At 38.9% G+C, this 23,714-nt stretch overlaps 2 protein-coding genes across 2 annotated transcripts in view; one reads left to right on the top strand and one right to left on the bottom strand.

Moving 5' to 3' along the window:
• LOC109220401 (amino-acid permease BAT1 homolog) overlaps positions 1-5,499 on the top strand; it is a 10,696-nt gene extending 5,197 nt beyond the window's left edge. Inside the window, exons 2-8 of the mRNA XM_019384874.1 lie at positions 2,079-2,339; positions 3,374-3,392; positions 3,481-3,700; positions 3,791-3,969; positions 4,040-4,329; positions 4,621-4,750; positions 5,060-5,499. Of these exons, the coding sequence (XP_019240419.1) occupies positions 2,079-2,339; positions 3,374-3,392; positions 3,481-3,700; positions 3,791-3,969; positions 4,040-4,329; positions 4,621-4,750; positions 5,060-5,200 (1,240 nt within the window). The 3' untranslated portion in view covers positions 5,201-5,499. The remainder of the gene's footprint in view (positions 1-2,078; positions 2,340-3,373; positions 3,393-3,480; positions 3,701-3,790; positions 3,970-4,039; positions 4,330-4,620; positions 4,751-5,059) is intronic.
• Positions 5,500-6,929: 1,430 nt separating this feature from the next.
• LOC109220400 (two-component response regulator ORR26-like) lies at positions 6,930-9,389 on the bottom strand. Its single transcript, XM_019384873.1, has 5 exons — positions 9,132-9,389; positions 8,633-9,013; positions 8,419-8,492; positions 7,193-7,689; positions 6,930-7,100 (listed from the first exon to the last, which is right to left on the bottom strand). The coding sequence occupies exons 1-5, from the start codon at positions 9,211-9,213 to the stop codon at positions 7,085-7,087; spliced, it is 1,050 nt and encodes a 349-aa protein (XP_019240418.1). The 5' UTR covers positions 9,214-9,389; the 3' UTR covers positions 6,930-7,084.
• Between the last annotated feature and the right edge of the window lie 14,325 nt (positions 9,390-23,714).

Raw genomic sequence — 23,714 nt, 5'->3', positions numbered from 1 at the left:
GGTTCAACCGTAGTTGAACTTTTTTGGTGAAGGCGCATAGCATGTCTTGGTTCAACCGTAGTTGAACTTGTTGGCGAAGGCGCATAGCCTGTCTTGGTTCAACCGCAGTTGAACTGTTTGGTGAAGGCGCATAGCCTGTCTTGGTTCAACCGTAGTTGAACTTTTTGGCGAAGGCGGGTAGCCTGAGTCTCGGTTCAACCGTAGTTGAACCTTTTTGGTGAAGGCGCATAGCCTGAGTCCCGGTACAACCGTAGTTGAACTTTTTTTGGTGAAGGTGCATAGCCTGTCTTGGTTCAACCGTGGTTGAACTTGTTGGTGAAGGCGCGTAGCCCGTCTTGGTTCAACCGTAGTTGAACTTTTTGGCGAAGGCGCATAGCCTGGATTTAATGGTGAAGGCGCATAGCCTGAGTTCCGGTTCAACCGTAGTTGAACTTTCTGGTGAAGGCGCGTAGCCTGTCTTGGTTCAACCGTAGTTGAACTTTTTGGCGAAGGCGCATAGCCTTGACATAATGGCGAAGGCGCATAGCCTGAGTCCCGGTTCAACTGTTGTTGAACTTAGTCGATTTTGACGGCGAAGGCTCGTGGCCTGAGTCCCGGTTCAACCGTAGTTGAACTTTCTGGTGAAGGCGCATAGCCTGGATTGAATGGCGAAGGCTCATGGCCTGAGTCCTGGTTCAACCGTAGTTGAACTTTCTGGTGAAGGCGCATAGCCTGTCTTGGTTCAACCGTAGTTGAACTTTTTTGGCGAAGGCGCATAGCCTGGATTTAATGGCGAAGGCGCGTAGCCTGAGTTCCGGTTCAACCGTAGTTGAACTTTCTGGTGAAGGCGCGTAGCCCGTCTTGGTTCAACCGTAGTTGAACTTTTGGCGAAGGCGCATAGCCTTGATATAATGGCGAAGGCGCATAGCCTGAGTCCCGGTTCAACCGTAGTTGAACTTTCTGGTGAAGGCGCATAGCCTGTCTTGGTTCAACCGTAGTTGAACTTTTTGGTGAAGGCGCATAGCCTGGATTTAATGGCGAAGGCACGCAGCCGGAGTCCCGGTTCAACTGTAGTTGAACTTCCTGGTGAAGGCGCATAGCCTGTCTTGGTTCAACCGTAGTTGAACTTTTTTGGTTCGTGGGTTTTTGGGAGCTGAAGCTCGGTTTTGATTCGAGATCTTGAGCAGCTTAATCGTTGTCTTCCCCACCGGGGTATGTAGACTGTCTCGAAGCGCTTCTCGATTCGAGATTCCTCCGTGCTGGTTTCTGGATGGAGCCTTTATCAGGGATGTGGGAGATCTCTTATGAAGATTCTCCCCAAAAGAAGGGGGGCTGCTTCTTCTTGTTTGCACCATTAGATGGATGAGGGACAGAGGAACCGGACCTCGATTCGAGATCTTCGAGTTCCATTGGCCTGATATGCCGCTTTGGCTTGTTGTTGCTGGGTTGTTCTTCCCAACCGGCGTTTCTTTCCTTTTGGTCCATGGAAGAACTACACGATTTTGCTATGAAATCCCAACAAACGGCGCCAAATTATTTGCTCAAAAGTTATTACATATCTTATGAGTGCAAAACAATACAAATAATCACGGGAAAATCATAGCAAATCGTAATAATCCGTTGGACCAAATGAAAGAAACGAAAATAAGTGCTCAGACTTAGGGGGAGAAACATTCGAAACTTTTATTGATAATACTTGTTTGGTCTGCCTCTCCATGAAGAGGTTCAGAGCCTTATAATGGTGTTTTCTCTTCCTATATTTTTCCCTTCTCTCTCCTGTCTATAGTGGAGAAGAAGCAGCCCCCTTTCTAGGGCTTCTACTCTTAGTATTTATAGCTGTGGGCTTCGTGAGCTGGCAATAAGTGGCCGTGACCACGTTGGGATCTCGCCTTTATGGTGGCGGACAGGCCATGGCCTTGTTGATCGAGCCGGATGCGGGTTGAACATCGTCAATTCTGAGTGGTCGTACCACTAATCAATCATGAATTAGCTTGAAACGGGATTAACCTCGTTAATTATCGTGGGGTCGGATTCTGACCCATACATACCTGATATATTCTTACTACGTTATTGTTGTTGTTGTTATTATTGAATTGCAGGATGCTATCGAACTTCGCTATATCATTCTCTATTGTATCAGTATTAACCGGATTAAACGGACTAATGGGCACTGGGTTAAATTTTGGTGGACCTATATCATATATTTATGGATGGCCAATTGCTGGTACGTTCACTATGTTAATTGGATTATCAATGGCTGAGATTTGTTCTTCTTATCCTACTTCTGGAGGTCTTTATTATTGGAGTGCTAAGCTTGCTGGTCCAAGCTGGGGTCCTTTTGCATCCTGGATCACTGGCTGGTAATTTCTTCGTTTGCTTGTTTAGTTTTACGCTGTTGTAAGGGGAGCCTTGGCGTAACTGGTAGAGTTGCTGCCATGTGACCAGGAGGTCATAGGTTCGAGCCGTGGAAACAGCCTCTTGCAGAAATGCAGAATAAGGCTGCGTACAATCGACCCTTATGGTCCGATCCTTTCACGGGCTCCATGCATAGCGGGAGCTTAGTGCATTGGGCCGTCCTTTTAATAATCATATTACTTTCAGTTGTTAGACTTTCTAAGTTCATGTAAGAATCAGTACGTTGATATTTTGGATGTTGAAGACATAATAAGTAAATAAAAAGTGTAATATCTCTAACAGTTTAAGCTGGTTACACAAATAGTTATATGCTAGTATTAGAGTAGGCCCACAATGAGTCCACTGTCAGCCATTATTTCCACAACCACCAAGGGATATGGTGGGATGGATGAGATCCTTCAATCTTTTAACCAGACATACGGGGTTCGAGCCATGAGAATGGAGAAATTCCTGGTGGGAAGCGTTTCGCTCTTAAATGGGACCTACCCGGCATGAATCTGGATTAATTAGGTCAGTATTCTGAACACTAGAGTTAAACAAAAAAAAAAAGCAGTAAGACTTTCCACGCGATTCAACATTTGAGTTCTCAATGTTAAACTGTCTAGTTCATAAAGAAGATGTTATATGACTTTAACATAATGTGGAGAGAGCAAGTTGCAGTTTAGTTCAGGAGTCAGGACCCTTAGCCATTACATTGTTTAGGAGCGGATTTCATACTCAGACGATGTAGTGGCGGAGACAGAATGATACACGAAAAATAAGGAAAAACAGAACTTCTAGCATAATGTACGTATATATAGTCAAAGGTTGCGTACATGTTACCCTTCCAGACCCCACTTGTGGTCAAAATATCTGCTTGTATATGTTTTGCGACATTCATCAGTCATAAGTTATATTTTGATAAAAATGATGTTCTTAAGCTTTACATCTTCATATTGCTTTCTGCTCACTAAAATTTCCTTTCATTCTCATTTCGCAGGTTCAACATTGTTGGTCAGGTATTGCGAAAAGTTATTCATATTAACATTCACAAATGTATCTAAATAAAACAATACTACTAATCAATAACGGAAAATCTTATTGCAGTGGGCTCTCACAACAAGTATAGATTTTTCACTGGCACAGTTAGTTCAGGTGATGATTCTCCTTAGCACTGGTGGATTAAATGGAGGCGGATATATGATCTCTAAATATGTCGTTATGGCTCTCCACGGCGTATTTCTACTAATACATGCTATATTAAATAGTCTTCCTATCTCAATGCTGTCTTTCCTTGGACAAATAGGCGTTGCCTGCAATTTCTTCGGTATATAATGAAGTCCTACTTTCTCTATTCAAACCTTACAATTTACAGTAATCTGCCTTCAATCGACTCTAATTAAGTTAACGATTACAGGTTGCTTTCTCATGATTGTAATTCCCGTGGTTGCAACTGAAAGAGCCAGTCCTGAGTTTGTGTTTACAAACTTCAACACTGAGAATCAGGACGGTATAAACAATTATTTCTACATTTTTGTCCTCGGACTTCTTATGAGCCAGTATACATTGACAGGTTATGATGCTTCCGCCTATATGGTGAGTTCTGCTTCAAAGCGAATCTCTTGAATCTTTATCTTATTTGTTATTTAACGAAATATTTTTGCAGTCGGAGGAAACTAAAGACGCAGATAAGAACGGGCCACAAGGTATTGTAAGTGCAATTGGCATAGCAGTTGTTGCAGGATGGGTTTACGTAGTTGGTATAACCTTTGCAGTTAGAGATATTTCGCATCTTTTGAGCGAAAACAACGATTCGGGTGGTCATGCCATTGCTCAAATCTATTATGAGGCATTTATGAGTAGATATGGCAGTGGTGTTGGTGCTGTAATTTGCTTAGGTATTGCTGGTCTTGCTGTATTCTTTGCTGGTATGAGCTCACTAACTAGCAACTCAAGGTAAATATGCTTGATCAGGATTTTTTTCTCGTTGTTTAACTCAAATTCTGTACTAGAGCCAGTGGCAGAACCAGAATTTGAAGTTTATGAGTTCTGAACTTGCAGTCGAACCTATAGCTCGTCTTAGTTACTGGCTCGCAATTAAGTATTTATGCAAATTTAATGAATTATTTGATACAAATATAGAGTCTAAGCAAAAGTTACCGGGTTCGTCTAAACAGATATCTAATACTGTCCCTCCGCACCTGACTAGAGTCGATAAAGTTTTATGCTTGCATTCATTTTTCGCAGGATTGCTTATGCACTCTCCAGAGATGGAGCAATGCCATTTTCGTCGCAGTTGCATAAAGTGAACAAACAAGATGTTCCTATAAATGCAGTCTGGATGTCAGCCCTTGTAGCATTTTGCATGGCATTAACGGTACATACGCTTTTCTTGATTCATATAGGTTTTTCTTGAAGGGAAGCCTTGGCGTAACTGGTAAAGTTGCTGCCATATGACCAGGAGGTCATGGGTTCAAGCCGTGGAAACAGCCTCTTGCAGAAATGCAGGGTAAGGCTACGTACAACAGACCCTTGTGGTCCGACCCTTCCCCGGACCCCGCGCATAGCGGGAGCTTAGTGCACCAGACTGCCCATTTTTATATAGGTTTTTCTTATTCACTCCCTTACTAAGAATGTTGTTGTTTTTTTTTTTTTTTTTTTTTTTTTTTGTGCATTGGAATTGAAGTCTCTTGGAAGCTTGGTAGCATTTCAAGCCATGACATCAATAGCAACAATTGGGCTTTATGTTGCTTATGCTATACCTGTCTTATTAAGGTTAACTCTAGGTCGAAAAATGTTCACTCGAGGGCGATTTACCTTGGGATGATACAGGACTATTATAGGTTGGATATCTGTATTTTAGGTTGCACTCATCTCTGTGCTCTTCTCTTTGCCTGTTTCCTATCCTATAACAGATCAAACTTTCAATTACACTCCTGTCGCAGTCGGAGGCGTTCTCATTCTCGTCGTTTCTACGTGGATATTCAGTGGTAGACATTGGTGTAAAGGTCCTATTAAGAATATTGACGATAGTTCTAAGGAAGAAGCATAAGAGGGCGAAATTTTTGTATTAAAATATTGTTGAAGTGTATATTGTATTTAATTCCGACATTCTCCCTTGTCTTTCCTTTTTATTGTGATGATTTTTGTTACAATTGTTTGTTTTCTTAGACTAAGCTCCTCTAAAGAAAATACTATTCTTCTGTAAAAAGGATATTTCTTATGTAAAAGGGCAAGTAGTTTGATCAGGACGCTATGAACAGTGTTGCGTTTTAGAAATGCGATTTATAAGTTACATTATAAAATGCGATTTAAGAAAACGACATCTCTTGCATAGTCTGTTACCTCAATTAACTTAGAGCATATATAAATCGTATTCCAAATAAGCGTTTTGCATACTTTTTGAATTCTCACAAAAAAATACATGCTAGCGAAATTTTCCAGCCAAAATTGCACATTTTGGGGAAAAAGTCCTCTAATCATTCCCCATCTCCATAATTTTTTTATTCACAATTCGAGTCTATCAAAAAAAATACTACAAAATCAGTATGTACATATACAAGAAAAATTGGATATAATCACACATTTGTATTGCATGACCCTGAAATATAAAAAAATTGGTCAAGAAAGTCATGGCGAAGCAATGAGTATTGGCCACTAGGCCGTTTCCTAAGGACCTACAAAATTTAAGGCCAATCGGAGTCCGTCAATAAAATTCTAGAAAATCAGCATGTATTGACACATGAAAAAATGGATATAATCATAAATTCTTGTTGCATCACCGCGAAATGCCATAAAATGAATCCGGAAGTCATGGCGAAGTAATGAGTATTGGTTACAAGGCCGTTTTCTATGGACCTATGAAATTTCCAGCCACTAGGAGTCCGTCAAAAAAATTCTACAAAATCAGCATGTACTAATACACACAAAAAAGTGGATATAATCATAAATTCGTATTGCTTATGCCTTGCCAAGCTATGACGTCAGTAGCAACAATTGGACTTTATATTGCTTTATGCCTTGCCAATCTTATTTTTCTTGTGATAATTTTTGCTACATTGGTTTGCATTTCTGGACTAAGTTCCTGTACTAAAACATTGTTGAAGTGTATATTGTTCTTTAACAATGAGCAATTTGTTTGTTTAGAATGGAATGAAAAGGAATAGATGCACTGATCTTTTCTTTTCCTCTTCATTCTTTCATACTCTTCCTTCATAACTGTAACAGTTCAACCCATCACCCACTAGTGATATTGTTCGATTTGGGCCTAGGCCTGCATGACTTTAAAATGCGTCACTAGAGTTTAACGCCTGTTTACTTATATACCCAACATCTCTCTCGTATTTTGTCATGTGGGATTCGCCTAATGTGTCAGCAACCTCGGTGAGGTTTGCTCCACGATCTTTTAAGGTTGCACGCGGAGTGACTCTGATACCATATGTAACAACCCAACCCACTAGTGATTAAAAAAAACACTTTCAAAACAGACAATATCACTAGTAGGTTGGACTGTTACGATAACATTAATAGAAGAAATTGTCTAAAAAGTCTTATGATTAAAAAAACATAATGGAACATACTCGTACAGTTGTTTTAAGTTCAGAAAACAGAAGATAAAGATTGTCTGAGTTCTAAATAATCCAATCGCAATTGATCAATGAAAACTATCGAACATCTTCTCCCGTTACTCCAGAAATGCAATTTGTCCATATCAAGGATTCTGACTCCTGTTGTTCAAAAATCTACAGTATTACAAAATGACAGGAAAAAAAAAACAATAAGCTAAGGATTCATTGCTTTTTGTTATATATAAACTGACCTTGTAGGGACATTATCTTGAGTTGAACTGCTACTGATAGGATCTTTCTCTAGCCAACTGTAGTAACTGTCAATCTGATTTTCTATCATTTCGCCATTGAGATTTTCAGGTGAAGCTAAATAATCGTTCCAACCATCCAACTCCGTCAAGACATAATCGTTTGGATTTGGTGAAACTAAAGAAGGAAGTGCAGGTGGTTGAGGTAAGTATGTTTCTTGAAATGGATCGTTGAAGTTTGCCGCGAACTCATTTGAATTCAGTACATTGAAACGATGTCCGTTGTCTGGAAAGTGATTAAACATATTGGTTCCAGAATGCAACAATGTTGATGTGTTCAAAGGGAAAGACAAACTCTGGGACACAGAATTAATTCCATATTGAGAATGACTTAATGGAACCAGAGGGTGTGGCGTTTGCGACATGATTTTAGATTGGTTAAGTATGGAATAAGTAGCTGGTTGAACATGTGGAGCTTGTTGTTTTTGGACTCTGTATTTCTGCAGGAGGGCCAAAAACATGAAAGAAATAAGAAAAGCGTCGACTATTCATGTCAACAACAACAACAACAAGAAGCCCAGTGAAATCCCACAAGTGGGGCCTGGGGAGGGTAGAATGTACGCAGACCTTACCTCTACCTTATGACGGTAGAGAGGCTGTTTCCGAAAGACCCTCTGCTCAAGAAAATTGAAAAATGAAGCAATAAACAGATACTAATAGCAACAAGGTAATTAGACATATGCGCCTATGGAGATACGTGCAATAACAGAGATCTAACAATACGACACTATAAAAATAGAGTCAATCAAGGGGCTAGGAATAGCAAAATACAAGACTAGTACTAATACTACTAGGATGACTAGACGAAACTCTAGACTGTCTGTCAACCCACAACCTTAATCCTCGACTATTCATGTCACAACTAGAATATTCGTCTACCAATTTCAAGACATGAACTACCTTGCTAAGTGCTTATTCTAAAAGTTTGCTACGAGAAAGTTGGAAGAAGCACTAGCTAGCAGATTCTTGTGTTCTCCTAAACCACCATGATCGCTTCAATTTGGACCGTTTCAGATGTGTCTGATATTGAAGAATTATGGTGGTCCGTGTAGCACAAAAGATATTTTTTTTTAATAAATCAAATAGTTCAATGACAGTAATTAAGAAAATATGCAAAGAATAGCGCAGTGATGATTAGTAATGACAAACTTCAACGCAAATTCAGATACCTGCAGATGGTTCGCAATCTGTTTCTGAGTCAAATTTGGAACATCCATCATCTCCATTATAAGTTTAGGACGGGCTAAATCGACAAGACAGTAAAATAAAGTACATTTAGTGAAATGCCTGCTTAAGATCACTTCATTTTCTACAGTCTTTCACCAATTCTGGCTTTTTTTCCTGGTTTGTGCTATGATAACAACCAAGTTTTTATAAACATACCTTTTTGTCCTAACCTGCGAACGGCCTTCTTGAATTTCTTTTCAAGATCTGGTGTCCATTGTAGGCGTCGCCTTTTCTTCTGTTGTCCGTCCATAGGTTTTTCCGAAACCAACGAATGATCCTCTTCTTCTGCAGAATTCACTATGCTTTTTCCCTTTGTGTCTTGCAATTTCTTATTAGCACAAGTTGTACTGTCCATTACTTCAACTTGATTATTAGCCTTATTGTTTTCTGAATTTTGACTTACTTTCTTTTGGTGCCTATACACATGTTGCCATATATTCTTGAGTTTCTTTGTTGAAATTGGCTTCATAAAAAAGAAACATACCCCTTGTGCCACTGCTTCTTCCACCATTCCCCTCTTCACATTTGATGACATTACTACAAATATGAAAAATCAGAACCAAAATCCAAATAAGGATCCAAAAATAGAAAAATTGACACTTTTTAAGACTTAAGAGTCATATATTAATTGAGAATTTGAGAGATTTGGTCTTACAAATAATAGGTATGTCTTTGATGAGTTGAGTGCTGTTGATGAACTCAAAGCAGTCCATTTCTGGCATGTTGACATCCACCATTACAAGGTCGAATTGATCGATCCTTTCCCGGAGAATGGACAGAGCTACAGTTGCTTGTTCAATTGTCGTTACTGTAAACAAAAATCGGACCCTCAGGTGAAAGTTCAAGTAGTCAACTAACTGAACAACTAATATTTTCTAGAACAACTTAACTTGAAATGTGACCTGCATAATACTAGCCTACAAGGGCACCAAAAAGGAGAGGAATTTATGTGACCGAGTCCGATAAATTACCTGATTTTATTTTTGGTACTCTTGTTTGAGACATAAAAGATTTTCGATTTTTAAAAATGTTATATTTACTTTAATGCAAGGAATTTCGCTTCAAGGGTGTCTATGATTTAATAGATATGATATAAAGTTACTCTTTAACTTATATACACTATAATGTTCTGGCAAAGGGTGTCCAATTAACCATCATTTGACAGTGGTTAGTCTGTCCCTACCATGTGCAGCTCGATTATTTTTTTGACCAATCATGTGAATTTGTTTTTGAAGGTGACAATGAGGCTCGAACCCAAAATCTTTATTTCCTCTAATACCATGATGTTACACTTCTTAGAAATTCACTTCATTTACTATAATCGAATATATGACCAAGAGCATAAAAAACGGCAGCCCGGTGCACTAAGCTCTCGCTATGTGCGGAGTTCACGGAAGGGCCAGACCACAAGGGTCTATTATACACAGCCTTACCCTGTATTTTTGCAAGAGTCTGTTTCCACGGATCAAACCGTGACTTCCTGGTTACATGGCAACAACTTTACCAGTTACGCCAAGACTCCCTTCATATATATGACCAAGAACATCCAAAAGTAAAAAGAATGCAGATATGGAGTAGAAATTAAAGATAAGAATGTACCTTTGAAAGAATGTTCTTCAAGAGCTGATGCTAAGTTTAACAAAGAAGTTGTATCATTATCAACCAAGAGAATTCTAAGGCCACAAAAAGGTGCAGGAACATCATTTTTCTCAAAACTCAAACTCTCAAAATCCATCTCTTAGCATATGAAGATTTTAAGGGGAAAAAATTTAGAATTTGAGTTTTGCTCTTTCTTTGGTTTCTTTGCTTATACTACACAAATGATAAAATCTGGCTAAGTTACATAGAGAAGGGAATGAAAGTAATGTGCATTTTTTTTTTATGGAATTTATATACTTGTTATTTTTCTGCACTTTTTTTTCTTCAAATACTCTTTTCCTATTTGCACTCCTTAATGAATAAATTTACTAATTAAGGCCCTATTTGCGCGGGGTTGGGGCTCGGGCATGATTTTTCTTTAATTGTATGGCTAAATATGGTCTTAAAATTAACGTTTGTTCTAATCTATTCTAATGTCGTACTGTCAAACTGTATAAGACGAGGAATTGTGTAAAATTATCAACTAATTAAGCCAGTGTGATTTAGAAATATTAGATTTGGAAAATCCACCTTTGTAGCAAAAGAAGAATTTGTGCAGATAATATCTTTATAATTAAGCAAGATTTTGATAATCTACTAATTTGTGTTCAAAATTTAGATAATTAAATAGATATCTAAAAATTAATTTTGAATTTAGTACGACTGAGAAAAAAAAAATCAGTATTAAAATGAAAAGTTTTAATGAGTACCATTTAACAGTATCAAAATTAAAGAGTTCAAGTAATAGTTTGCTTCAATAACTATCTCATTGTTATTATTTCAAATCATATTGCTCTTATTTTCTCTATATTTGTACAATATAATTTTTCGATTTAGGAAATTCAATTAAACTCCGGCATTGTCAAGTTCTAGCTCTTGCTTCCAATAATTGTATCACGGCCCAAATCCATTAAAGGTCGTGATGGCGCCGGACACCGCTGCCAGGCAAGCCAAAACTAAAAATTACACCGCCGCCCCGAACTATGGCCTGGGCGTAACACGGCACTCGGTGCCTGACTGCATGCGATCGAGCGAACCAACTGTATGGCTGGATCAACATGTGGTATAACTATGAGCTAGAGGTAAATGTAAATCATGATAGTCTGCTAAAAAGTCTGATTGAAATATCATAGATGCGGAAAAATCCTGAAAGGTCTGCAAGTATAAACAAGTAGCCGACAAGGCTAACACATGAAAGCCTGCTAATATATGACTGACTGGGTTATAGTCTACGAAGCCTCTAAAGAATACTGAAAACGCCAACTGTTTACCGGGACAAGGTCCCCGGTATACCTTATTAACTGAAATACTATAATGACTATAACAAAAGAGAGATAAGGCCCCGAAAGACTGGGGCTCACCAACAGCTGATACGAGATGTCCTAGCAAGCTGAATCGTCGACCTGTAAATCGTTACCTGCATCGCGAGATACAGGCCCCGGGCAAAAGGGGCGTCAGTACATTTGAATTGTACTGGTATGTAAAATAGCTGAACAAAAGAACTGTAAATACTGAAACTTAAACTGAACTGCTAGCTGATAAACTGATAACTGAACAAGGAAGAAGGATGTGAATACTCCCTCTTCTGAATGATGAACAACCTGTTTAACTGAATATTAAACTGCGGCCTCAGGCCCAACATATATATATATATATATATATATATATATATATGTGTGTGTGTGTGTGTGTGTGTGTGTGTGTGTGTGTGTGTGTGTGTGTGTGTGTGTGTGTGTGTGTGTGTGTGTGCGCGCGCACAACTGTGGCCTCGGGCCCAAGTATACGTATACATAACTGCGGCCTCAGGCCTAAATACAGGTATTCAACATTCAAGAATATAAAATCAGGAACTGAGAATCATATTACAATACATGATACTGAAATAATGAGCCATACTGGGTTACATGATACTGGAATAGTGAATAGGATTAGGCTGAGATGAGTATTCATAACAAGTTGATTTGTCATAACTGAAACTCATAGAATATCGAATGATTACGAGACTATGCCATCTAGAGAATAGAAGTCTTACTACTGATCAGGGAACTAAGGCATAGTTCCTTTCTGAGGAGACTGGTAATGATCATAATGAATGGGACGTAGGGAGAATCATAGACATTCCCAAACGTAAAGAGTTAGCCTTACATACCTTAACTTCCTGCTCTTGAGCGTAATACAACGTTTGTCAATCCTTTCAACTTCAATCTATAGCAATACAAGTCACAGGGATTCCACATTAGCTATAATGCTCATGTTTTGGTCACTTAAGCATTTTGTCAACACTTGGTAAAAATAAAGCTTCATAGTCCTTATTAATGGTGTCTCTACACCCAACAACCCATTCTCTTGTTCCTAGATAAATTCTAAGGTCTCAAATGATTACACCAACATTATTCTTCATCACCCATAAGGCAAACAACACTCTTAACCAATAATCAACACTCAACACCCCAACCCTATAATCGTTCATGCTTTTCTATCAACCCCAACAACTCATGTCTCATGAACTAGGATTTATAATCATTAAATCAATGCTAGAATCAATTAGAGGGTGAAGACATTACCTTTTCAAAGTTCAAACCCTTGATTTTCGAGTTCTAGGCTTCCTTCTCTCAACAATGATGTCCCAATCGAATATCTAATGATATGGAGGGTTTAACCATGTTAATAAGATATTGGAAAAGTGAAATTAACTTAGAATCACCATTATAACTTACCTTGGATGGTGGAAGGACCCTTAAGGAGTTAGGTTTTTGAGAGTTCCCCTTTCTAGAGCAAGTTTTTATGTTTTGGGGCTGTAATAGCTTTAAAACGACCCCCCACGCGCGAGTTCGCGCACCTGGAGGCTTTTTCGAGTGAGAGTTCGAGCTCAACGGCAGTAACACTGCCTCCCACGCGCGAGTTCGCGCACCTGGAGGCTTGTTCGCGCGAGTGTTCGCGCATACGTGTACTGTTCCGAAAAATACACATAACTTTTTGCACAGAGAGCCGTTTGGACTCCATAATATATCGTTGGAAAGATATTTCAAAGTCCTACAACTTTAATGCTTTGCGTTTTCCCCAATTCCTTATACATTTTCACTAGAACTTGATAGAAGGCAGACCTTCTGCAACTTCATCGATTTTTGTCAAATCTTATGCACCTCTCTTTCCATTTTGATTTTTGAAACAACTATTTTACCCACAATCATCCCGTTGGGACTTCACATGTTCAAAATATAACCTTACCACTCATTTACCACATTCACACCTAAGCCGAATTTACGGGGTGTTACACTCTACTGGTTGCGGGTCGTAATACGGAATGCAGCTCACCTAAGTCCACGCATATAAACACGCCTCTGCTCCCACAAGGCCACTAGACATATGTGTGACGAGGGATCGATATCGACACTTACTAGTGGTCCAATAATATCATGTACAGTAAAGAGGTAAATAAATATGAGGCAGAGTAAATACATGAAATAAACAAGTATAAAATACGTAGTACAAATTTCCCTCTTTACAACGAACTCAAGCTCTCCATTTGGAATTCCCTCCTTAATCGGAGCATATATATAGATATAGTGGATCTCATCAAATAGGTTGTCATAATTAAAATCAGTTCACAGATACACTGGCTTCTTGCCAAATATTACGCACGATTCCATGAGGATATATTATAGGAATGCTGAGGCGTACAGCCCGATCCAACATAAATGTTTAAACTGTGCACTGCCGAGGGTCGAACGGCACAAACCATAGATGCATCTATTAAACTGCCGATGCGAACGGCCCGCTCCCATGAGAGTATGGTACATAAATCCTGTAGAGGCGGATGACCCGATCCTATAAGTAGGGGTGTCAATGGTTCGGTTCGGCCGATTATTGTATAAAATTTGTACCATACCAATTTTTCGGTTATTCTATTATGTATAACCAAAATTAGACTTTTCGAAACCATCCCAATCATGTCGATTTCACTTCGGTATCGGTACGGTTCAGTTAATTTTCGGTATTTTTTTAAATGTCATGTAAAATTCACCAATAGAAGTAGAATGCAATAATATACGTTCTTTTATTGGACTTAGCAAAACTCTCTAGATATTTTTACTGTTTAAAGGTTGATGAATTAAAAAAAACATGAAAGAGGACTAGAGTATCCATCAACTATTCGACAGCAACGTAAAAGAAACCAAGTAAAGGCAACGAAAATATAAATCAGACGAGTGGAAAGATATTAACCAAGCTGAGACTCAAGAATAAAGTCTATATTAAATATTCAAAAAGATAAATCTAAATTATATGAAAGGAAACATATTCAATGCAATGCAGTTTGCTACTCATAATCGCTAGTATACTTTGTGTCCTTCTAACAAAGATACTTGAAATAACTTAGTTTAAGAATAAGTAGTATAATAGGTTTTAGGAATTAGTATTTGAGTTTAATTACTTGTTGGCTTGTAACAGTTTTCATAATTTCAAGGCCCAATAAAAAATTTGATGCTTTATTAGTTTTAAACTTACTCTTTAAATATATTTTTCACATGCAAAATTTATTCGGTACGGTTCGGTATTTTTTTGGCTTATTTTTATAAAATAAAAAACCTACCCTAATTATCGGTATGGTTGTAGATTTGTATAAATACCTACGGTTTCTTTAAAATAAACCTAAAAATCGGTTCGGTGCGATACGGTTCGATTGGTTTAGTCGGTTTTCAAATATCCATTGACACCCCTACCCATAAGAGTGTGAAGTACATAATCCTGCCGAGACGAACGACCCGATTCTATTAGAATAAGAAGCTTTAGTGGGTCTTTGACCCACACAAGAATAAACGTGTGAGTTATAATTTCTTTAACGAAAACTTTTCAATGAACGTATGTATATCACGGAAACATTTCGTAAGAGGTGTACACTTATTCTGTGCCTAATCATGAACTGGTGAAGTCTCTACAATAGTTAGTCTAGTCTCAAGTAGTAACGTAAAACAGAGGAAGTTAATAGGCAAGAGATTGCTCAAATAGTGTGAACCTAAGCCTACCCGGACAATAACATGAATGTAGCTACGTACGGGCTATCGTCACCTCGCACGTACTTAGCCTCTACAACAAGTAGCACACATCAATTTACAACACCTAGGGGTAATTTCCCCCTCACAGGGTTAGACAAGAGACTTACTTTGCTCCGAAGTTCCATAACCGGCTCCAACGCCGCTCTTACACCTCAAACCGATTCCCGTCGCTCCAAAGCTAGTCAAAGAATGTACAAACCAATAAAAATATACTATAATACTCATAACTAATCAATTTAGACAAATTCCCAACTCTGCTCGAAAAGCCAATAAGACAAACCCTCGGGCCCACGTGCCCGAATTCCGAAAATTTTGGAAGATAAACTTAACACATAGCATCACGAACTCAAATATCGATTATATGCCCAAATTCGTGGTCAAAATCCAAAAATACTAAGGGTGAAGGGATTTCAACCATCCCGCCACACTCCTAGTCTTGTTTTCCTTTATCATAATTAACATTCTTGTGGAGAAGCTCTAATTTCCTTAAGACAACTGAAATTATTGTGGCCCTTATTAACTGCATCTTGAGAATGGCCTATTCAGGAGGAATTTTCATAAAGCATTATAGCTTAGAGCCTAATTACCATATGTAATTATAGTTTGCTTAATTATCACTCGTAGTTATTATTCAATTATTACTAATTTATATTACTTGTATTTAGACGCGCAACGAATACACAACATGTATCAACCGTATTTGTTCGCACAATGAATACTACCAAGCCGAAATACATGGGTGTATACAAAGGATACAACATGTATACTGTATTCGTTTACGCAACCAATACAAGCAAGGCGAAACACAGAAAAATAGAATGCTCTCATTTAGAGTCGAACTCATCAAGACCTCCGCTTACTTAGCGGGCACTCTGACGAACTGAGCTACGAGAGCTTGTTGCTCTCTTGTTTCAGTTCAAAACAATTGATCTCTTGTTCCAGTACTACATGTAAATTTGCTATAGAATTCAAATACAACTACGGATGGAATTTTTTGATAGTATAGCTACGAATAGTAAATACAACATACATATTTTTTGTGTCGCGTAATTGTTCTTTTTTTTCATATTACTATCAAAGAGGAAAGGGGAAGGGTCCGGTATTAAAATTGGGTCAAATTCTCCCAAATGGGCAAAGAGTTATTGAAAAAAAATAGTATTACTAAAGGTCAGCTTCGGAGTATTATAAAATTTTACATTTAAATTTAGTTTGTTATTTTAAAAAAAAAAAAAAAAAAAAGAGAGTCATTACATGAATTCAACTCAAATACCGAAAACTCAGCGACAAACCAAACAAAAGGTAGTAGTAGAAGAATATAACTGGAAAGGAGAGACCTGTCACCTGTGGTTGAATTCCTCTTGTAAAATGGAACGAATTCTCAAAAAATTGAGTGAGTATGTGATCACCACCACGAAAAAATCAACAAAAAGGCGTCATCCATGTGGTTGTAGAGTTCAACTCGGAGATGACATAATATTCGAGATACTAACATGGCTCCCTGCCACGTCTCTTATGCGATTTAAGTGTGTTTGTAAAGCTTGGAATACATTGATACAAATACAAATTACTGACAAATTACTTACAACCCGCGCCTCATCATTATACTGACACAAGTTTAGACCAAGAAAATACAAATTACTTCATGTTTTTTACATCAATCATCGACTAAATATCGAGATTCTAACTCTAGGAACCAAATCCTGAAGAGAAATAGAATTAATCCCTGAAATATCTTATCTCGATAATTTCTCTAGGGATTGTATTTTCCTCAACGGGCTACTTTATTGGAGGAAAATTCGTTGGTTTTATAGTCACTACTTCGACTTCAGAGAGGAGAAGTTTGGGATTCTTTCGCCCCAGAAAAAAAGAATATAATGCCAACTACATTGTGGGAAAAGCTGGACTTGTATTGGCCCTTGGATAACAGATATAAAAGGTACAATTTGATATCCAACGATGATATGAAATTAAAATCTGGGGATCCAAATTCAAAGAAGGGTGCAGCAATATGTTTTTGCAACAACAAACTTTATTAGTGCCCCAGCTACTTTGGTGTTCCCAGAAAATTTTAATTTAATACATGCTAGCAGTTTTGTTGAGAACATTATCCCGTTATCATTTTTTGATAATTAGAGAGAAATCGAGATTTTGTTTAGTTAATTACTAGTTTTGAAGTGAACACTGCTAAGTATGTCTTACCAATTTATGGATTGTGCTTTGTTATTAAATTTTAGTTTCGACCAGTTTTTATTTTACACATTTGAGTTTAGGACCGTAGACATGGTGTATTCTTTTGCACTCGCAGAGGCTCCTTAATATATTGGCTATCCCAATGGGAACTTATACAGTCAAAACTCTGTATAACATTCTTATTTCTTCCCGATTTTTTTTGACTATTATAGCGAAGTTATATTATAGAGAAATTATACTATTCAAATGGAGAAAAAAACGATTCTTTTTTGGTTGTATGTGATATGTTGAGTCCCCTTGATTTTTAGTACTGTTTAGTGTTTAGACTAGCCAACTGACTTCTTCTTCGGACTTTAATTTTGTCAAACTCCCATTTTAGATATTGCCAATTTCCAACTATGAATGGAAGCCCAAACACTGCCGCTAGTGTTAGAAGCTTCGAAAATTCAGGGCGTAGGAAAATTCAGTTGACTCCCTTTAGTCGAAAAATTATACTACGCAAATAGAGGGAAAAAAAGAAGTCAAATATGATATGAAAGAATAACTATGAGATAGTTTTTGAAGCAAACTATTACTTAACTTTTCATTTTGATAATGATTTTCCTTTTTTCTCAGTCGTATTAAATTCGAAATTAATTTTTAGACATCTATTTAATTATCTAATATTTTGAACACAAATTGGTAGATTATCAAAATCTTGCTTAATTATGATCTCCCAAAGATATATATTATCTGCACTAATTCTTCTCTTGCTACAAAGGTAGATTTTCCAAATCTTATATTTTTAATCACACTAGCTGAATTAGTTGATAATTTTACAATTCCTCGTCTTAAACAGTTTGACAGTTGATAATAGGCTGAATATAGGTGATTTGGCGATTGTTTATGCTCCCACTTGATTATGTTCCGATGTTATAATGTGGTTAATTGATTAAAAATGGGCTCTAATTGTGATTTTTACATATTGCAGGACGAGGAGCTTATGTGAGGCATTAGAAATGTGATTGGAACGATTTTAGAGCAAAAACGACCCCTCGGAGCTGAGTACGCACGAAGACGAGGAAGAAAATCAAAAGCTGGAAGACCTGGGCTAGCGCGCCCAGGTGCGCGCCCAAAGACATAAGGTTTACCAACTACCGCGGTCAGGTGCGCGCCCAGGCTAGTCCAAATTCCGGGAAGGATTATTTAGGGGCAAAATTGAAAATCTAGAGGAAACCCCACTTGACCTATATAAACTCAAGCTCGCCCAAGGTTAATTTATCAAGTTTTTCATAGGCTAGAGCAAGGTATCAAGAGGCAAGGAGGAGATTTGACCATCAAGTTCTTCTTTTCTTTCCTTTGTTTTGCTATTTTTGATGAAATTGAACCCTATTGTGTTGAATATTAGTATGAGTAGCTAAAACCCATTATTCTGGGGTCATGGGTAAAACATGAAAGTTGTTGTTTGACGTTTAATTCGACGAAGTTGGTTTGTCATATTGGATTGTTTATTTAATTCTGATTTTAATTATTTTGCTGAGTAGCTAACAGTGGAATACTATCTACGGATCTAGAGTTGAACTCGAAAGTGGGAACTTTAGATTGCATATAGAATTAAATAGAGCAGGTTCTTGAACCCGGGCCTCGGGAAACGGATTCGCAATTGGGATAGACATATACCCAATTGCCCTGCTTGGTTGGAATACAGGAATTGTGAATACGTTCTTGTTAATCTTAATTCCATAGACATATAGGCATTGAGTTAGCTTGAATAGGCGAGTAAGAACTCGACAGATTCTTATGAGTAATATAAACCCTATCAATCAATAATCCAGATAAATCAATTAGTCGTTTTAAGCCAAGAACACAACACGATTGTTGACTAGCCCGTGACCCTGGAATATCTTCTCCTACTGTTTGTTACTTGAACTTGCTATTCGTTTGGTTAACTGCTCTAGTTAGATTATTTCTTGATAGTTAGGTAGTAAAATAATTACATCTCGATTTTGTGAAAAACCTCTTGGATAAATAAAGTAATTGAGTTGAATCAGTCAACAGTTAATCATAAGTCTTCGTGGGAACGATACTCTACTCACTACTCTATTACTTGACGATCACGTGCACTTGCGTGAGTGTTTTGGTCGCAACAAGTTTTTGGCGTCGTTGCTGGGGACTTAGAAATTAGCTACTTGACTGAATTGAGCTTTTATTATTTATTTATTCGAGTTTTAACCTTCAGTTCACTTTGTTTGTGCTAATACAGGATTTTCTATTGAATGCGAAGAAGTAGAAGCGCGAACAATCTCCTTCCTCTCGATCCCGAAATTGAACAAACACTTCACAGATTGAGGAGGGAGGTGGACGCCAGAACCAGACTTGAAAGAGAGTTGGACATCGTAGTTCAACCACAGCCAATTGAGATGGCAGGTAATGAGGAACACGCGGTGATTGAAGCCGCAAGGCCCAGTCTGGCTAATATGACTCAGGCTATCGTGAAGCCTGATATCACTGGGCACTTTGAGCTGAAACAATACATGGTGCGGCTGATCCAGTCCACAGGGCAATTTGTGGGCCTACCTCATGAAGACCCACAAAGGCATATTCAGGATTTTCTGGAAATTACCGATACTTACAACTATCCGAACATTTCCAAGGACTATGTCAGGCTGACACTTTTCCCCCTTTCTCTGCTCGGGGAAGCTAAGGAGTGGTTGAATAAGGAGCCAGCTAATTCAATCCGCACTTGGGATGATCTAGCAAGGAAATTCTTAATCAAGTTTTTCCCCACCAAGAAAACAAAGATGTTGAGGAGTCAAATTCTTGGGTTCGAACAACGAGCTGGCGAGACACTTCGTCAAGCATGGGAAAGGTACAAGAAGTTGCTCAGAGACTGTCATCACCATTGCCAGACGGACGAGGTATTGGGTCACACTTTTGTAGATGGGCTAGATGATGCTTCAAAGATAAATCTCGATTCAGCTTGTGGGGGTAGTTGCATGGCCAAACCATACAGTGAAATCCAACTCTTGCTGAATACCTTCACTGCTAATGATAATAACTGGCAAGGTGATGGTGACTCACGAAAGGCAGTTAAGCAAAAATCAGCTGGGTTACTTGAGCTCGAGGAGGTGTCAGCAATGAGAGCCGAAATTGCAAAGCTGGTCAACCAGATTACGAGGATGACAATGCAGCAGCCACAGCCAATGCAATAGGTACAACAGATGACTATTTGTTGCGAACTGTGTGGTGACAGTCATATGAGTGATATGTGCCCCACGAATCCAGAATCCATCTACTATGTGGGGCAACAAAACAGGGGTCCACCGAACCAGCATGCACAATACGGGAATTCTTACAATCCAAATTGGAGGAATCATCCCAACTTCTCATGGGGTGGAAATCAGCAGAGTCAGAGTCAATATAGACCCCAAGGGGGTTTCAATCAGCCTCAAAGACCACCCCAACAAATGGAAGAGAGCACAAATGATTTACTAAAGAAGTTGTTGATTGACAATCAGCAGCTCAGGACCGACTTCAGAAATCTTGAGAGGCAGATGGGGCAGTTAGCCACAAATCAAAACACTAGACCTGTAGGCGCTCTCCCCAGTGATACAGAAAAGAATCCGCAAGTGAATGCAGTTACACTTAGAAACGGGAGGGAGCTTGAGGAAATGCAAAAGAAAAGGAAAGATAAGCCCGTACCTGAGGGGGAGTTGATCCCTAAAGTGACAAACGATCCAAAGAAGACTGCTGAAATTCTAGAGCCAGTGGAGGCCCCAAGGCCACCACCACCTTTTCCCCAGAGATTGCAGAAAAAGAATGATGATCGCATGTTCAGCAAATTTCTCTCCATGTTGAGCCAGGTTCAATTGAATATCCCACTTATTGATGTGCTTCGTGAAATTCCAAAGTATGCTAAGTACATAAAAGATATAGTGGCTCACAAGAGAAGATTAACTGAATTTGAGACAGTTGCACTTACTGAGGAGTGCACTTCTAGGGTCCAAAATAAGCTCCCTCAAAAGCTTAAGGATCCTGGCAGCTTTACGATTCCTGTGCGCATTGGTAATATTGATGTGGGTCGTTCTCTTTGTGATTTGGGGGCAAGCATAAATCTGATGCCCCTATCGTTGTTCAAGCAATTGGGTCTTGGAGCTCTAAGGCCAACTACTGTGATGTTGCAGCTGGCTGATAGGTCGATAGTGCACCCCGAGGGGGTGATTGAAGACGTGTTGCTGCAAATTGGGAAATTTATCCTCCCTGCTGATTTCATTATCCTCGATTATGAGGCTGATGAACTGATCCCAATCATATTAGGGCGACCTTTCTTGGCTACTGGTGACGCAATTATCAAAGTGAGAGAGGGAAAGATGATCTTGAGGGTAGATGAAGAGGAAGCAGTTTTCAATGTCTACAAAGCAATCCAACTTCCCCGTCACTATGAGGAGCTCTCCATGATATCTGTTGTTGAGGCTGATGAGCAAATTCGTGATCTAAGTGTATATCTGGACGATTCTCTAGAGAAAGCACTTATGTTGTTTGATAGCCTGGGGAATGATGACGAGGTTGAGGAGATGATGCACATCCTTGATACATCTTGTGCATACATGCAGGGGATACACCCATTGAACCTTTGAACAGGCCAGAGGGACCTCCTCCAAAGCCGTTAATTGAGGAAGCCCCAAAATTGGAACTTAAACCTCTCCCATCTCACCTGCAATATGCTTATTTGGGTGACTCTGACACTCTACCTGTTATTGTTTCCTCTGACTTGTCTAAATTGCAGGAAGAAAAGCTGTTGAGAGTGCTTCGTGAGCACAAGCGAGCAATTGGGTGGACTATGTCTGACATAAAGGGCATTAGTCCAGCCTTTTGCATGCACAAAATCCTCATGGAGGGCGGAACACAGGCCCATGTGCCCAGCACAACAGTTGCAGCACCGTCAGGAGCAGCGTCCTCTTCAAGAACTACCAGGGTGTCCCGGTTCACAGCATTGGAGCAGGAGGTAGCTGGGCTACGCTCCTCAGTGACTGGTTTGGGCATCCGTGTGGACGATATGGCTGACCGACAAGCCAAGTCGGAGAAGAAGTTCATGGGTTGGCTGCGAGCTCTGGGGCGTGCGTGCAATGTAATCCTAGACACCGTCTCCGACCAGGAATGACCCCTCAGGGAAGTCCCTTTACCTCGCTGCTATTTTATATTTTAAGCCATGGGGACATGTCTTCATTTTTAAGTGTGGGTTGGGGGGTACTTCGTTGTATGTTTATAGATGTATCATTTGAATGATGTTTTTGGTTTCGTTTTGTTTGATTTTGCTTGTTTAGCACTAAGTAGGAATCATTAGTTAAAATAGATAAATGGCTCGTTCCAACGACGGATCCGTTTCGACGGGGTTCTTGAGGGACTAAGTTGAAAAAAATAAAAAAATTTGGAAAATATGTAGACTCTTCCTGATGACGGATCCTTTGGACAATTTTCTTGAGGGAAGTTAGTCTAGGAAAAACACCAAAAAGATTTTTCATTTTTTCTTAGGTAGTGTAGCAACTCCCCCTTGGTTTTTCTTTATAGCACGGTTCTTTTCCAAGGGTTTAACTTGAACCGGGTGTAGGTAGTTTTTTATTTTTACTTTTTATTTGTAGATTAGGTTAATGGGCTACGAGCTAGAAAATTCAAAAGAGAACCCATAGCGTTGACACACCTGAACACAATAGACCCTAGAGTGTAACGCTTAGTCTTGTTTGTTGAATCTCACTAAAGTGCCTCAATCTGTATGTTTGACTAAATTGAATGCTCGTAATGGAGTATCTTGATGAGCTGATCTGAAACGAGTCATGTGCCATGTGTGGTGAAGTTTTGTGTAGTCCATGTATTGTACTTGTGTCTAGAACTTGCCCGGTATGTGAGTCGAAGCGAAATTTTAGGTGATGCTCGATTTGAAAAATGATTTTAGGCTTTCTTGATCTTTTGAGCTTATTGCTTGTCACAAATAAAATTTATCCCTAGTTAACCCTTTGAGCCTATAGACTTTATTTCGCACCCACATTACAAGCCTATACCCTTTTTTTATTCTTAATTGATATTGTTTTGATCCCTTTTCCTCTTAAAGCACTTTAGTTGTAAAATGAGCGCTAAAAGGAATAGGAAGGAATTAAGAGTGGCGTNCAAGAGTTGATTTAGAGATCCGAGATACGCAAAAGGAACAGATAATCGAGTGGCTGATCACTTGTCCAGATTAGAAAATCGGAATCATGTAGCTGAAGGGGGTGTAATCAAAGAAACATTCCCTGATGAGCAGTTATTGGTGATTGCCTCAAGCACAACCCCGTGGTATGCAGATTATGTGAATTTTATTGCAAGTGGGGTGACACCACCAGAAT

Source organism: Nicotiana attenuata, unplaced genomic scaffold (assembly GCF_001879085.1).
Source record: "Nicotiana attenuata strain UT unplaced genomic scaffold, NIATTr2, whole genome shotgun sequence".
In the NCBI taxonomy this organism is placed as follows: domain Eukaryota; kingdom Viridiplantae; phylum Streptophyta; class Magnoliopsida; order Solanales; family Solanaceae; genus Nicotiana; species Nicotiana attenuata.
The sequence above is the reverse complement of the archived record's forward strand: the minus strand, read 5'-3'. Positions and strand labels throughout refer to the sequence as shown.